At 38.8% G+C, this 14782-nt stretch overlaps 1 protein-coding gene across 12 annotated transcripts in view; it reads left to right on the top strand.

Moving 5' to 3' along the window:
- The window catches only part of App (amyloid beta precursor protein), a 255064-nt gene that overhangs the window by 122444 nt on the left and 117838 nt on the right, over nucleotides 1-14782 (top strand). For all 12 annotated transcript variants that reach the window (XM_004842236.4, XM_004842231.4, XM_087213534.1 and 9 more), the window contains one exon: nucleotides 13016-13218. In XM_004842236.4, the coding sequence (XP_004842293.1) occupies nucleotides 13016-13218 (203 nt within the window). The remainder of the gene's footprint in view (nucleotides 1-13015; nucleotides 13219-14782) is intronic.

Raw genomic sequence — 14782 nt, forward strand, 5'->3', positions numbered from 1 at the left:
TCTACATTCTTCACAGGTTTTACCAGTTGACCCGGCGCTTCCCTGCCTCTCCTTTCTCTCTCCAGTCCCCTCTCCCTCCCCTGCTGACTCAGGGTCACACAAATCAACCTGACAGGCTTTCCCACCCCAGGCAGACAACACTCATGTTGGTGATGGTTTGCCCCAGGATCCTGGTGGGTTTATTTCCATCTTCCTCATCAGCTTTGCTATCAGTCATTGTCTCAGATGCATGAATTCCCTTGATCATTCTTTTCAAAACAACACACTCTTTCCCTATTATTCTCAATCTCAGTAGCCTGTTTATTTCCATGCTGACACCAATCACATGTTTTAGTATTGTGTTTGCTCACTGTCTTTCTCTCCCCCACTGGACTATAATCTCTGAGGACAGGGAGCTTATCTTTTTTTTCCCTTTTGGAGCCTCACATCTAGCAGAATATCTGGCATGTAATGAGTATCCACTCACATTTGCTAAAGTGACTTTTCTTATAAAGATTTTTTTCTTTAAAAAATCACAGCTGTGGATTTCCGTGGTCTGAGAATATTAAGTGGAGAATTACAGGAAAAAAAATCATAAATTTCAAATTATCATGCTTTTTTGACTAGTACGATAATATCTTGTGCCATCTGCTTTGTTGCACTAAGGACGTGAATCATCCCTTTGTCTAGCAGGTAGCAGGTCTGTGCTGTGTACCCTACCTGTTAGTTGCTTAATGGTCATCTCAGATATCAGGTGGACAATTGTGGTATCACAGAGCTTGTATTGAAATCAGTCTCATTTTAATTAATAATGGCTCTATAGTACAAAAGTAATGGTGCCGCAGTGTGGTTTTGCCATAGAGAACCTGTAAAATATCTCACATCCACAGGAGAAGAGTGAGTATAATACATTAAGATATTTTGAGAGAGGGAGAGAGACAAACACAGAGAGAGATAGAGAGACCACCTTCATTTGACTTTTATTACAGCACATTGTTATCATTGTTCTACATCATCATCATCATCATCATCATCATTATTATTATTGTACTGAGGATTGAACTCAGGACCTTGTGCTTGCGAGGCAGGTGCGGTGTCAGTGAGCTAAATCCCTGGCCCTTTCTTCTTCTTCTTCTTCTTCTTCTTCTTATTATTATTATTATTAGCTACTATGTCTGATTCATAAAATAAGCTTAATTATAGACCAATGGGGGAAAAGGGGTTTAGATACAATTCATTACTAACTATAATTTCAGGCATTCACCAGGGGTCTTGGAATGTATCTTCACATATATGTTATTTTAAGTTCTTTAATTGATAATAGAAAATATTTTTTCAGGAAATTTCTTACATATTATCTCCAACTTGGAAAGAAATCGTGAAATATGCCTCTGAGGAAAGAGGGAAAGGAAGTGATGGTATGATTGGAGTTCAAAAGGCTGGATCTTGTTTCTCCTCATTTTGATGCTGTAATGGGATGTATTAGCCATGTACAGTGTGAGTGGCCCTCTGACCTATTATCGGTAGTCTTTTGGGAAGCATAGGTCTTCAGTTTTAAGAAACAACAAAGATGGGTAGTGTTGTTTATTTAATGAAAATAGAAAAGCAGTGCCTCCCAGATCAGTTTGTTTGTGTCCCAAATTTTTAGTCCTTTATTTCCACCTGTCTGCTGGATGCCTCTTCAGCAGTGTCTCTCAGCATCTTAAATTCATCATAATCACAGCTGAATCTATTTACTGCTGTTGCTTGCCATCCGTTTTTTGGGCTGTATCCTCTGTTGCCATTAGTAACCATCTGTACCCTTTCTCTCCATCTTCAAGCATCAGATTCATCTTCTCATGAGCCCTTGTCATCCAGACGGTTGCTGATTATATTATTTTTCAAAGCCTTCACTCCCCTCATGCTTGGCTATGCTTTTCAAGAGGCTTTTCCCCATCCCACCTGTCACTCTTTCACCTGTCTGTTTTCCATGCTCCCATCAGCTCATCCTTACTGAAGTAAATTGCTCTTGCCATGTTTTCGCTCGTAGCTTTTCTCTTAGGCCCCCACCTTACCTACTCATCTCTGTAGATCTCTATTCTTTACTTCCAGTTCACTTACTCCCTCCTCAACAAATTATACTTCAGTCTGTCTCTATGCCTGACTTTCTTCCAGTCTCTTCATGTTTTTTGTTTTTCGGGGTGTTTTTGGTACCAGGGATCAAACTCAGGACCTTGCACTCTCAAGGGAGGAGGCAGCACCACTGAGCTAAATCCCCAGCCCAGTCTCTTAGTGTTAATATGCACATCACTTAGGATACTGTTTTGGGCTTGTTTACATGCTTATCTCTGAAGGACTTTGAACCTGTGGTTAGCAATTGAAAGTTTACTAGGCATAATGCCTGATAAAGAATCTTTTTTTTTTTCTTTTTGTACCAGGGATCGAACTTGGGACCCTGTGCTTTTGAAGCAGGCAGTGGCACCACTGAGCTAAATTCCCCGCCCAAGAATAAGTCTTGAATATAGATTTCTTTTCATAAACAATAAACCTCAAGGAAAGCACTGTGTAACAAAAACAAATTAATTTTTATTTGTCCTATTTTAAAAACTTAATATCATTAAAAGGAAAAATATGCCATAAATATAAACTTAAGCTATAGCCTAATAATAGCAAATAGATAACATTAGTTAGCTCCTACTATGTGCTGTCCCAAGTATTTTATGTATATTGACTGTTCACAGCATTTCTTAAGGTAATTAACATTACCATCCTGTTTTAAAGGGGAAGGAACCAAATACTACAAGGGTAATAACTTGTCCTTGGTTACACTAAGGCTGATAGGAGGCAAATCTAGGGTAAAAATCCACGCAGTCAACCTCTGGAAAATGTAACTTTCATCATCATATAATATGCCAACTCTAGGATATATCTACACTTATCAATAGCTAGCTAAGTCTTTGCACATGGAGAATTGGTTCAGTCAAAGTTTTCTGCCATAATATCTGATTAACTGTAAATTTGTTTCAGTATATCAAGAATTTAAAATGACTGAAATTTTTTATTACCTTAGGTGCTTCTCCTTAATCCTGGTTGGCTCATAAAGCTGTCAGGACAATAATATACTTTTCATTATATGTGGCGTTTTTTTGCCTCCAAGACAGTCTTTTTTAAAAAGCAATTTAGCATTTTACTGTAATTATATTCCAAATTTTAAAATCTTGCCAGAATATAATTTCCTCCTTTTAATGTAATATTTTAAAGAAAAGTTCAGACTTGAGCATACTAAATGTATCAGCATGTCTATAAAAATCTAAGAACATCTTTCTGCAGAGCACAAATGACACCCTCTCACCTACAAAATTAACAATAATTTTTGATATCATTGGACACAAGCTCCGTAGATTTTTCTTGAGTCTCAGAACTACCCTTCACAGTGTTTGGTTTCTACATTGATCCTAACCAGCGTCAAGACTCAGCCTTGTATGTCCTTCACTCCTGAAATTCAGAAAAGTCTTTTATATACCACGGCACCGACTTGGTAAAAATCAGTCTCCCCCCCTGCCCCACAAGCCATCTAATTCTCAAGTCTATCTTGCCATGCCCTAGATGACTTCTCCATTGCTGAACTATTCATCTTGCCAGGACCTTGTGAGACAATATAGCACAGGGAGATTGTTCCTTCCCATGCTACTAGTTTATACAAGCCTCCTCATGTGACAGCCCAGTTGCTCTTCCTTACTAGATGCCTCAGACTTTCACAGATCTCACCCTTTTGGGTGTCCTGACCATCCATGATTGTTACCATGGTAGTAATTTCACATTTACACAAGTAGGAAGGGCATTGTCTGGCCCTTTGGTTATTTGCCCCACAAGCTGCCCTTGCTTTCCAGTGTATCCCTGGCTCCTGGCACAGTGTCTACCCTCAGCGTCCACTCTTGTTTCTCTAGATGCCACTTCACCCAGCAGCAGAGCCATTGTTAAAAAAGCTGAGGGCTGAGGATTTAGGTCAGTGGTTCTGCCGCCTGCCTTGCAAGCGCAAGGTCCCGAGTTTGATCCCCGGTACCAAAAAAACAAACAAACAACAACTTAAAGCTGACTGAGTTGTTCCAGTTGTATATCAGAGGCATGGCCTTGCTGGGTCCCTCTCTGCCTGTGTATGCCCACTCCCTTACTTTACATTTCTCTGCTTCATTCACTGCTCTCTTGGCACACTCGCTCTTTGTTGTTTTCCTTGATCCTGCTGGATTTTGCATTCATTTGCTCTTCAGCCTGACTTACCCATCCATCCACTCCCTTGTTTTCCCAGTGCCTGACTTAGTATTGGGAATTTTGATTCCCACAATTCTCAGAGCCCTTCCTTGGCCACTGTATTTGAAATGGTATCCCTGTCCCCTCAAACATCTGATACAGTCACTTGTTAGCACGTTAGCCCATTTCCCCTTTGAAGTAATTTTTTATTTAGTTGTTCATATTGTCCCTCTTCTACTAATATATATGTTCCCAAAAAATGGAGCTTTGTTTTATTCACTTCCCTAGTGCCTTAAATAATAACTAACACTTGATAAAAAGTACAATAAATATTGCTGCTGGAATGACTAGCAAATGGTGTAGAGAGGTACTTTAATGGAATGGAATGGTTCGATGATTGAATAAATGGATGCATTGCCATTTTTGGCTTATAATTCATCTGTGTGTATCCTTTTCAACTCAATTGCTTAACTATCCACTGACTAAAGAAAAAATAAGAGAATATCTTGGTCTGTACAATTTAGCCTACCTCATTGTTAAAGCTCACCACCCATTTGAAATTCTGTTGTATTCAGATTTCCTTATCATTTCTGATTGTGCATTGAATGATACTCCTGCCCTGTGCCATGTCCACCTTTCACATCCTACCTGCTCAGACATCTCTTGCTCAAAAGAATCACTTTCTTCTTTGAATTTCTGAAGCATATAATATGCAAGGTCTCTGTTACTTATCCAGCAGTAAGAGAATCTCTCACTCAGAATAGGTGTCACAAAAGACAATGTCATTAAAGAATTAAAGAATGAAACCTAATTTCAGATAAAAGATGTGGCCTGCAGTTCACCTTTAATTGCCTGAGTCACAAATTGTTGGTATTTCAATCTTGTTATCCTTTTAGAGTGGAATTCCTTAACTTGGGGCCCCAGCTTCACTTGCAAGCCATCTACAAGGAATATTTTTAGCTACAAATAATAGGCAGTCCAGTCTTCAGTGCTAGGGAGCTGGGGCTGGTACAGTAATGCACAGATAGTTGACTGTCTTTCCACTGAACTATGCTCAAGTGACAGTATACCCAGTGATGTTATGTTGGTCACCTAAAGATTGACCAGTGCCTTTGCCCTTTCTTGGGAAAATGTGGAAGAGTAGAAAGGTACACAAAAGAGCTCTGGCCACTGAAAATTATTCTTTTCATCTGGAAAATAAAAACTTTCATAGAGGCCTAAGAAGTTCTGACATTGAAGCCATTAAGAGGTCCTAAGGTATCTTGGCATCTAATTATTCAGAAATGTGTCAGTCACAAGGCCTTCCCAGCTGCAAGGGAGCTAGGGATATGGAGTGTTTGGTATTTACTCTCTTGTTCAGTTAATCTTGATTGTCAGTTTGAGTGGATCAAGAGACTTAGAGAATTGATTGAATTACGAGAGCACTAAGCTCATCAATGGATGAACTCATTGATGAGTTCATAGCTCACCAGGCTGTTAGAAGGTGGGGCCTAGGTGAAAGAAGTGGGCCTTGGAGGCGTGACTTTAGGGCCTACATTTGGTCTTTGGTTCCCTCTTCTCTTGTTCTTCCTTGCTTCTGCTTCCTAGCCATGAGGTTAGCAGCTTTCCTCTGCCATGCCCTTCTACCATGATGTTTCTGCCTTGGCACCAACTGACCCTGGACTGAATCCTCTGACACTGTGAGTCAAAATAAACGTCTTCTATAAATTGCAGATGTCTAATACAGTAGTTTGTTCCAGCAATAGGAACCAACCAATATATCTCTGTAATCAGGAAAGGGAGAAAAGAGGCTTTGGGTAACTGATAAATAGTCTTTGCTGGAAGAACTTATGTTATCAAGTCAGCCAACTACAGTAGTTCCTCCTTACTCTAGGATGTATACTCCAAGATGTTCTATGGATGCCCAAGATCTTAGTAGTCCTGAATCCTGCATATACTATGTTTTTTCCTTTACATACATACCTATGATAAAGTTTAATGTATAACTGAGGCACAGGAAGAGATTAACAACAATAACTAATAATGGAACAGAATAATTATATCAGTGTACTCTAATGAAAGTTATTTTAGACTTGTGCATTGCTTATTTATTGAATTTTCCATTTAATATTTTTAGACCATATCTCACCATGGTTAACTAATCCACCAAAAGAGAAATCACAGTACTGTGTAGTGAAATTCAGGAGACTGCTAAAGATAAATTTATGGGAATCAATTTTTAAATGATACTAGTAATAGGTAACAGAGATTCTAATTCTACAACATTACAAGTAGAAAACTGTTTTTAAGTAACCATGAAACCACAGTAGATTGAGCCCTTTGAATACAAAATATCATCGGATTAATGAAATAATCAATATAGATGCATTATTTAACTCATTCAGCCTAGTTAATGAGACCATGACAAAAGGAGCTATCGATTTAACAAACTACATAAGATCATAATCACTTTTCCCCTTCAGTTCCTCATAAGAGAGCATTTACAAAGACTGAGCCATTACCCTAGCAGAACTCCTCCCTTGCAAACCTTTTTTACTTACCTGGAAGGCAAAGTGAAGAGCACATAAAACAGGTAATACAGCCTGATGAATTTTAGAAGCTGGCTACAACCAGACGGCAACACCAGATCAGAACCTGAAGGCTCCCCAGTGCCTCCTTCCCCTTCCACCTCAGCTTTCGGATGCCTCCATGTTTATCTGCCTGGATGTTTGTCCATTTTCATAGTTTGTATAAATGAACTCAGATAGTTTGTCCTCTGGTGCTTGGCTTCTAATGGTGCCTTGAAACAGGAAAGATAATGAATGGCTTTTTCTTTCCTCACCCCATCTTGAAAGGTTTCCTCAGAAGCAAATAGAACAAGTTTCTGTTCACATTTTCTGCAAGTTCTGATTTTCCTAACTTAACAGCAGTAATTTCAGAAACTGCATTGTTTGGAACACAGTGACTTATCCAGCCATTGTACTTTCCAGCTGTAAAACTGTGGCAGCCCTAAGAGCTAAGGCAGAGGTGGGGGAATCATCTGTTTGTCTTTGAACAAAATCTTCTTAGTTGTGTCTCTATTCCTGACCCTAGGACACTCTCAGAGACCCTTTCTTCTTTTTCACACCAACCTTTATGGGCCTGAGCAGCTTCCTGTGGAGATCTGGCCCGCTGGCCTTTGCCCTGGTTGTTGATGCATCTTGGGAACTGATGTGGGTTGTTTTCACTCTTCCCTTGTCACTGTAGAAGTCTAGGTCCTGTGATTATTTCCATTCACATGAGAGTGTTCCTTCGGACTTTTCCTCTCTGTCGTTTGTCCTACAATAAGAAGAAAAAGGCTTAACAGAGACTATGAAAGAATAGAGCTTTGAGAATTTTTTTTTTTTTTTTTTTTTTGGTACCGGGGATCAAACCCAGGACCTTGCACTTGTAAGGTAGGCGCCAGAACCACTGAGCTAAATCCCCAGTCTGAGAAGTTTTTATTTATTTAATTTTTTGAAAGTCTGTTTTAGAGGCATTTTAGGTTCACAGCAAAATTGAGCCGGAAATGCAGAGATGCTCCATGCACCCTTTACCTCCCCACCCTCAGTTTCCACCATCACCAGTGTGACCAGCACTTGGGTTCATTTGCTACGGTCAGTGAGCCTCCATTGACATATCACTGTCACCCCGACTCCATCATTTACATCAGGCTTCATCCCTGGTGTGCATCCTGTAAGTTTGGACACATGTTTAATGACATATCTGTCAACACAGTATCACACAGGATGGTTTCACTCCTCTGTGTTCTGCATTTTCATCCTCTCCTTCCTCTTAGCCCCTGGAAGCCACTGATGTTTTTACTGTCTAATTTTGTCTTTTCCAGAATGTTTTATGATTTTTTTTAGAGAATGTAAGTGGTGAATGGTGCATGATTTAGTAAGGAAGAATTAGAAGTGGTGTATGAATCATACTATCTAAAGAAACTAGCAAGAGACAACTGCAAGTAGAATTATAACAAGGTCAGCCTTTGTTTAGAAATAAAAGGAGACATCTTTGCAAAACAGTTAATCTTTCATCACTGAGAACTCTTACATGCTGACATGTAAAGTTTTAGCATCAGTGATTTATTGCCTTGAAGTAATGTCCTTTGGACCTCTTTATTACATTCAGATGCTCCTGGGATGGTCAGCATTTTCAGATAGTCTTCTCATTCTATAGAAGCATTTCTTATTAGTAGTATTTAAAATCTGTAAAAGCCACTTGCTCTAGGTTGACAGCTTTTAAAGCTTGTGAATGTGATATGAATATTCTAGCATGTTATCAAGTGAGTTATTTTGAGTTTTGTAGGAAGTTGTACTATGATGCTCAGCTTTACACAGTTCCATAAACTGCTACCTCACGAGTTTTCATTTTTTTGTTTTGTTTTGTTTTTTGGTACTACAGATCGAACTCATGACCCTATCCTTGCCAGGCAGGCATGGCACCACTGAGCTACATCTCCTGCCCCTCCTTGAGTTTTCTTTACCTCTGATGAGCTTTCAAAATCGCCTTACCTTAGTCACATGACGGAACAATTGTTTGACATGTAAAGTGACTGTGTAAAGTAATTTTTTTCCTTTCAGTGTTTCCCGGTACTCATGAAAACTCCAATTAAAAGTTGTAATGTTGGCATATTTAGTATCCTTGGGGAAGATGCAGCATCTTTAAAACACGTTTGTGTGTTACTGTTTTAAACAGTGTGCAAGTAGATAATTGAATTCATGGACCTCTAAATTTAATTCCAGAAATCAAAGCTATGGTAATAAGAAATGGACCTGAGTTTTCTCAGGCGAAGTAATTTAATTCGTCAGCCAGTTGAACTATTATGTCTTCCTGCTCCATGTTATTATGCCAGTAAATTGCGCAGGCAGATACAGAGATAGATGATGAGCATATAATTTACCCTTTTTCATGGCCAGACGCATGGCCAAAGGCTCATCACTTGAAACAGCTGTTTTCACAGGCATGCTTTCTGTTCGGAGCTTTAAGAGCAACATTCCAGTAATAACAGAAAAGGCTGGGGAGTCACCCGAGGGTGTCCAGAGTTGTGTTTTCACCATGCCACCTGGCAGCACAGTGCCATCTTAAGCCCAGATCCAGACACTTAGACATTGTTACTCCAGTCAGGCTTCAAGATTGTGTGTACAGTTCCTGGTTTAAGGAGAATACTGACTTGATTTAGTTTTAACTTAATTTTTCTCTTTGACTTTGCTTTAATTTTCCACTTTAATTGGAGAAATAAATAATACCGTGCTTACGATTTGATTGAATAAAAGACATTATCAGACACAATAAATTGATGATATACATCAGGTCATCTTTATTTTTTCATTTTGAGATTCTGTAGATGAATGCAGAAATAGTACATTTTGGGACAGCTAAGCAACTATTAAATTTAGTATTCTTTTGAAATGTTACCCCAAGTAGACTTGTGCAGAAATGTTTCTGTAGTCAATCAGGAAATCAATTATTTCACCCCATTTACCTTTAATCAACTGAAGGCTTCTATTGTCTGTTATCAGTGCTGGTGTTTGCTCTTCCTCTTTCCACATATTTCTTCATGGTCTTATGGAAATGTAAAAATAACTGGGTACGGACTTCTGTGTAACATATTAACACATGATTAAATTATTCTGCTTAGTAAGTTACTCTTTGTTCTTTAGCCAGATGTTTCAGCCATCTCTGGATGATTCATTACCCTTGCATTAGGTTTAACCAGAGTTAGAAGAGGGGGTCCAGACACATTTTAATAGACATTTGGTAAACATTCTTTATCCTGTGTTTGCACCATATGCGGTCACAGTTAGATGTTCCCAGGGGGTTATACATATCTTTTATTAAATTTTATTTTATTCGTACATTTTAGGTATACAGTATAATGACATTCATCATTGGAAATTTGCACCTTTACATACTGTCTTGGTTCTTATTTTTTACCCCTTCCCCAGCCCTCCCTTCAACCCCTCCATCCCTCCCTATTTACAAAGACTTTGTTTCTATTTTTTCATTTTCTCATATTAATTCCATTCCCTTCTTTATCCCTATCCTTCCCACTTCCCCTTTGCCCCTTTGGTTCCTATTTCACACTATCTATTATACCTTTTAACCCTTATTTACACTTTCAGTTTCTCACACTAGAGAAACTTCGGTATTTACACATGTGTGTCCTATTTATTTCACTTAAGAGTATTACCTCCATGTGCATCCATTTCACTATAAATATCTCTAATTTCTCAGTTTTGGTGACTGAGCAGTACTCCCTTTTATTAAAAAAACACATTTTCTTTATCCAGTCTCCAGTTAATGGGCAACTGGGCTGCTTCCAAGTTTTAGCTATTACAAATTGTGCTGCTATGAACATGGGTGACCATATATCACTGTGGTATGATTCTTTTAATTCTTTGGGGAAGGTACCCAATAGGGGAATAGCTGGGTCAAATGGGACTTCCAGTCCTAGTTCTTTGAGGTATCTCCATACTGATTTCCACAGTGGTTGCACCAGTCTGCACTCCCACCAGCAGTGGAACAGGGTTCTTCTTTCCCCACAGCCCTGCCAGCGTTTGTTATTGGTTGATTTCATGATAGCAGCCATTCTTTCTGGAGTGAGGTGGAATCTCAGCATTGTTTTCAGTTGCATCTCTCGAATGACCAGTGATGTTGAACATTTTTTCATATGTTTATTTGCTACTTCTACTTCTTTGTCTGAGAAATGTTTGTTAATTTCAGATGCCCAGTTTTGTACATATCTTTATACAACATGTAAAAAAAGTTCTTTATCTGAAGTAATTAAAGAATTCCCTATAGTGTATATTCATCTCTTTACATACCTTTCCTTTTGTACTCTCAGCAGAATTTCTTGGGTTGTCCTATCATACATTGAATTTTGAAAGCCTTTCATCTTTGTGGAGCCGTCCTAGACCAGGGATGGAATCATACCATTCTTCTCTGACATGTTTGAAATGTATCCCCTCCACCGCACTGGACCTACCCTGTTTCAAGACATCACATCGTGGTTGAGACAAACATTGCAGATTCCTATCGCTTTTCCCAACAATGATCTTCTCTTTGATGGCCAGAATCAACTCTGGGTTAATAACTCCCCTCTACTTTATTTTGTTGTGGGGTCATTTAAATGATCAAGGTCTTTTTCCTGGTTTCCTTGGTTTTGTGATCTGATCAAGGCTTTTTTTTTTGGTACCAGGGATTGAACTCAGGACCTTGCGCTTGCGAGGCAGGGGATGGAACCACTGAGCTAAATCCCCTGCAGGGTTATCTCTTTTTCTCCTCTCTTGCCAGGTAGTATCCCATAGACATTTACTATCCAACACTTACATTCCCATCTTCCTTTATCTTTCCTCAAATGCCCTAGTGCAGGTCTGCACATGATTACCACAAGGATTTCTTAATAAGCCCTTTTAGTTTTTTCCCGGACACATCCTTCTTTTGTCTTCTCGTATTAGTGATGTATTACTCACCACTTGTGCTGGAGCACATAGGTATTTAATGCCATATATGGTATGTCTGATCCTCTTGCACATGTTACTGTGAGTTACTGCTTATCTCATACCATTGTTCTCAGTATTGTGTGTTTCACTGATTCTCAAAATCTTGCTCCCTACTAAGAGAGGAAGAAGGACGAGGGGAAGGGGAAGGGATGAAAAAGAATTAAGATGTATTATGTACGTGTGCCAACTCCCCACAATGAATGTAATCATTATATACTACAAACATGTACTAATATATTTTTTTAAAGATTGCAATGAAAAAAAATCTTGCTCCCTGCCAAACTATCAGCATTACCTGGAAACTTGTTCAAAAAGCAGATTCTCAGAATGCATCCCAGACCCACTGATTTAAACACTCTGGGGGTGGGGGCTGGTGATCGTGAGTGGTTGCTGAAATTTGAGAACCAGTGAAATGCTCATTATTCTGTAGAACATAAGCAATTACCAGAGCAGGGAGCTCAAATTGATTGTTCAGTAGGCATGCCCGACCATGGGGTGTTTAAGTCAATGTCTTCTCCCCCTTCTCTATGCGGTTTAAGCTTACTGTAGTAGTTTCGGAACCAGTCCGCACCTAGACTTACTGAGTGCTGTGTGGCGCTGTGTGGTTCTTTCTCATATGAGAATAATTCCTATGATGCACTAAACTTGGTTTTGATAGTCCTTCGCCCTCCTCCTTTGATAGATGTTTTAAGAACAGTTTTAAGTTTATGGAAAATTTCAGTAGCAAGTACAAAGGTTCTTTTCTACCTCCTCTCACCCCCAGCTTTCTCTGTTCTTAACATTTTGCCTTGGTATGGTACAGTTGAACCACTATTGATATGTTACTATTAATTCATATTTATATTTTATGTTTTACTTCACTTTTGTGTTATACATTCTGTGAGTTTTGGCAAAGATGTAATGCCATTTATCCACCATTGTAGTAAGGAATAGTTTCCCTGCCTTAAAAGTCCATTATGCTTCTCACTCACTCCTTCCTTCTGCTCTCTGGTTTAACATGAAAAATCACTGATCTCTTTTGAGCCTCCATAACTTTGCCTTGTCTAGAATGCCTTATTGTTGAAGCCATAATACTCTCTTTTGCATGTGTGTAAACTAAGAGGAGCTGTGTCCAAGAGTAAAGAATTTCTTAGACCTGCTCAGCTGGAATTTATCCTTCAACTTGCTGGCTTTAAGCTTTGTGTGTATTTTTTCCTTATTGCCGTGTTCCCTGTCAAATTACCAAAATGTCTTGCTGTTTGTTTTTTTTTTTCCTTATCTGAGATTTGTTTGACTGTTACAGTTATTTCTGTTTGCTCTTATAGTGAAGACAAAGTAGTAGAAGTTACAGAGGAGGAAGAAGTGGCTGATGTTGAGGAAGAAGAAGCCGATGATGACGAGGATGTGGAGGACGGTGATGAGGTAGAGGAGGAGCCGGAAGAACCCTATGAAGAAGCCACAGAGAAAACCACCAGCATAGCCACCACCACCACCACCACCACGGAGTCTGTGGAAGAGGTGGTTCGAGGTAATCTGCTGATTGCTTGGACTTTGAAAAAAATTTCTCAGGATAGAAGAAAACATTATACCAGACTTTGAAATTTAAATCTACCCTACCGCCATTGCTTTCCCATCTGAAACTTTTTTTTTCAAAATTATAAGGCTTTTCACGCCTGTTGATTTTTGTTTGTTTTTCAAACTTACAAGGCTTCTTCTCAGACTTGTTGAGTTTTTGGTTTGTTTTATCAAGCAGCCTAACAATTAATTTCAAATCATATGACTTGCTGACCATGCGGTCAATTCTGTGCCTTGCGTGTGCTGTTGACAACTCACTGGGTGTCATTTCATTTGACAGATGTCCTCTGGCAGTGGGTATTTACTGCATAGCATTGTCTGTGGTCTTTATCCCTGAGGCTGTGAGCTCCTTGAGGGGGTGTTTTGCTGTTGGACTGGTATCCTGTATCGTGGGGGGCTTGTGGAAAGTTTCTGATATACTTTCGTTTTGTGAGTAGGTGATTCAGTTTTATTAAAGAAGGAGATTTGCTGCTACAAAATTTAACTTGAATGATTTGTGTTACATTTCACTTGTTTAATTGAGGAATTCAAGAAGTAATTCAAGAAGTAGATGTGATACTAATGTCTTAGACTTTCTCTTTCTGTTAAATTAATATTCCTGTTGAAACTGTTGTGAAACAAAAGAACTAAAAGCCTTCTTTTGGTCTTCATGAAATAAAAACAAGTATTTAATTTACATTAAACAGCCAACATGATAATAGCTGTTAAAATTTGAGGTTGAGTTGCTTGAAGGATATATATTTGTTTTGAAAATCTAGATTGAAAAAATATGGATTGATTGAACTTCAGCGTGTTGCAAATATTTTTATTTTCAACCACAAATGATATAAGGCTTCCTCTCACTTTTTACTAAGGTATAGTGATTCCACTGTCATTACATTAGAGCTTACAATGGGCTACTTTTTCTGCCTGAAGTACACTCATTACTAATAATCTCTTTTCCTTTGTTGCATTTTTTTTTTTTTTTGGCACCGGGGATCAAACTCGGGTCCGTGTGCTTGCGAGGCAAGCAGCAGAACCACTGAGCTAAATCCCTGGCCCCTTTTGTTGCATTTTTATTTTTTATTTATTTTTTTGGCACCGGGGGTCTAACTCAGGTCCTTGCGCTTGCAAGGCAGGCAGCAGAACCACTGAGCTAAATCCCTGGCTCTGTTGCATTTTTAAACAACTTTATTGAGGTATAATTTATGTAATGTAGGATTCATTAATTTTAACCTTATAATTCTGTGGCCATAAGAAATTTATTAAATTATGTAGCTATCGCTGTGGTCCATTCTGAGGACACTTCATGGCCCCAGTAGGATTCCTCATACCCACTCACACTTGACCCCTGTACTCATTCTGAGTCCCAAGCAAATTTTGATAATTGTTTGTCTCCATAGATTTGCCCACTTTTGAGCATTTAATAAAACTAGGAGCATACAATCAATAGTCTTTTATTTTTGGCTTCTTTTATTTAACTGTTTTTGAGGTTCTTCATTTTTTAAAATTACCCCTTTTATAACTCATACTACTCT

The sequence above is a fragment of the Heterocephalus glaber genome, unplaced genomic scaffold (assembly GCF_053883595.1).
Source record: "Heterocephalus glaber isolate CG9 unplaced genomic scaffold, H.glaber_assembly_v1.0 deba00000122, whole genome shotgun sequence".
Lineage (NCBI taxonomy): Eukaryota > Metazoa > Chordata > Mammalia > Rodentia > Bathyergidae > Heterocephalus > Heterocephalus glaber.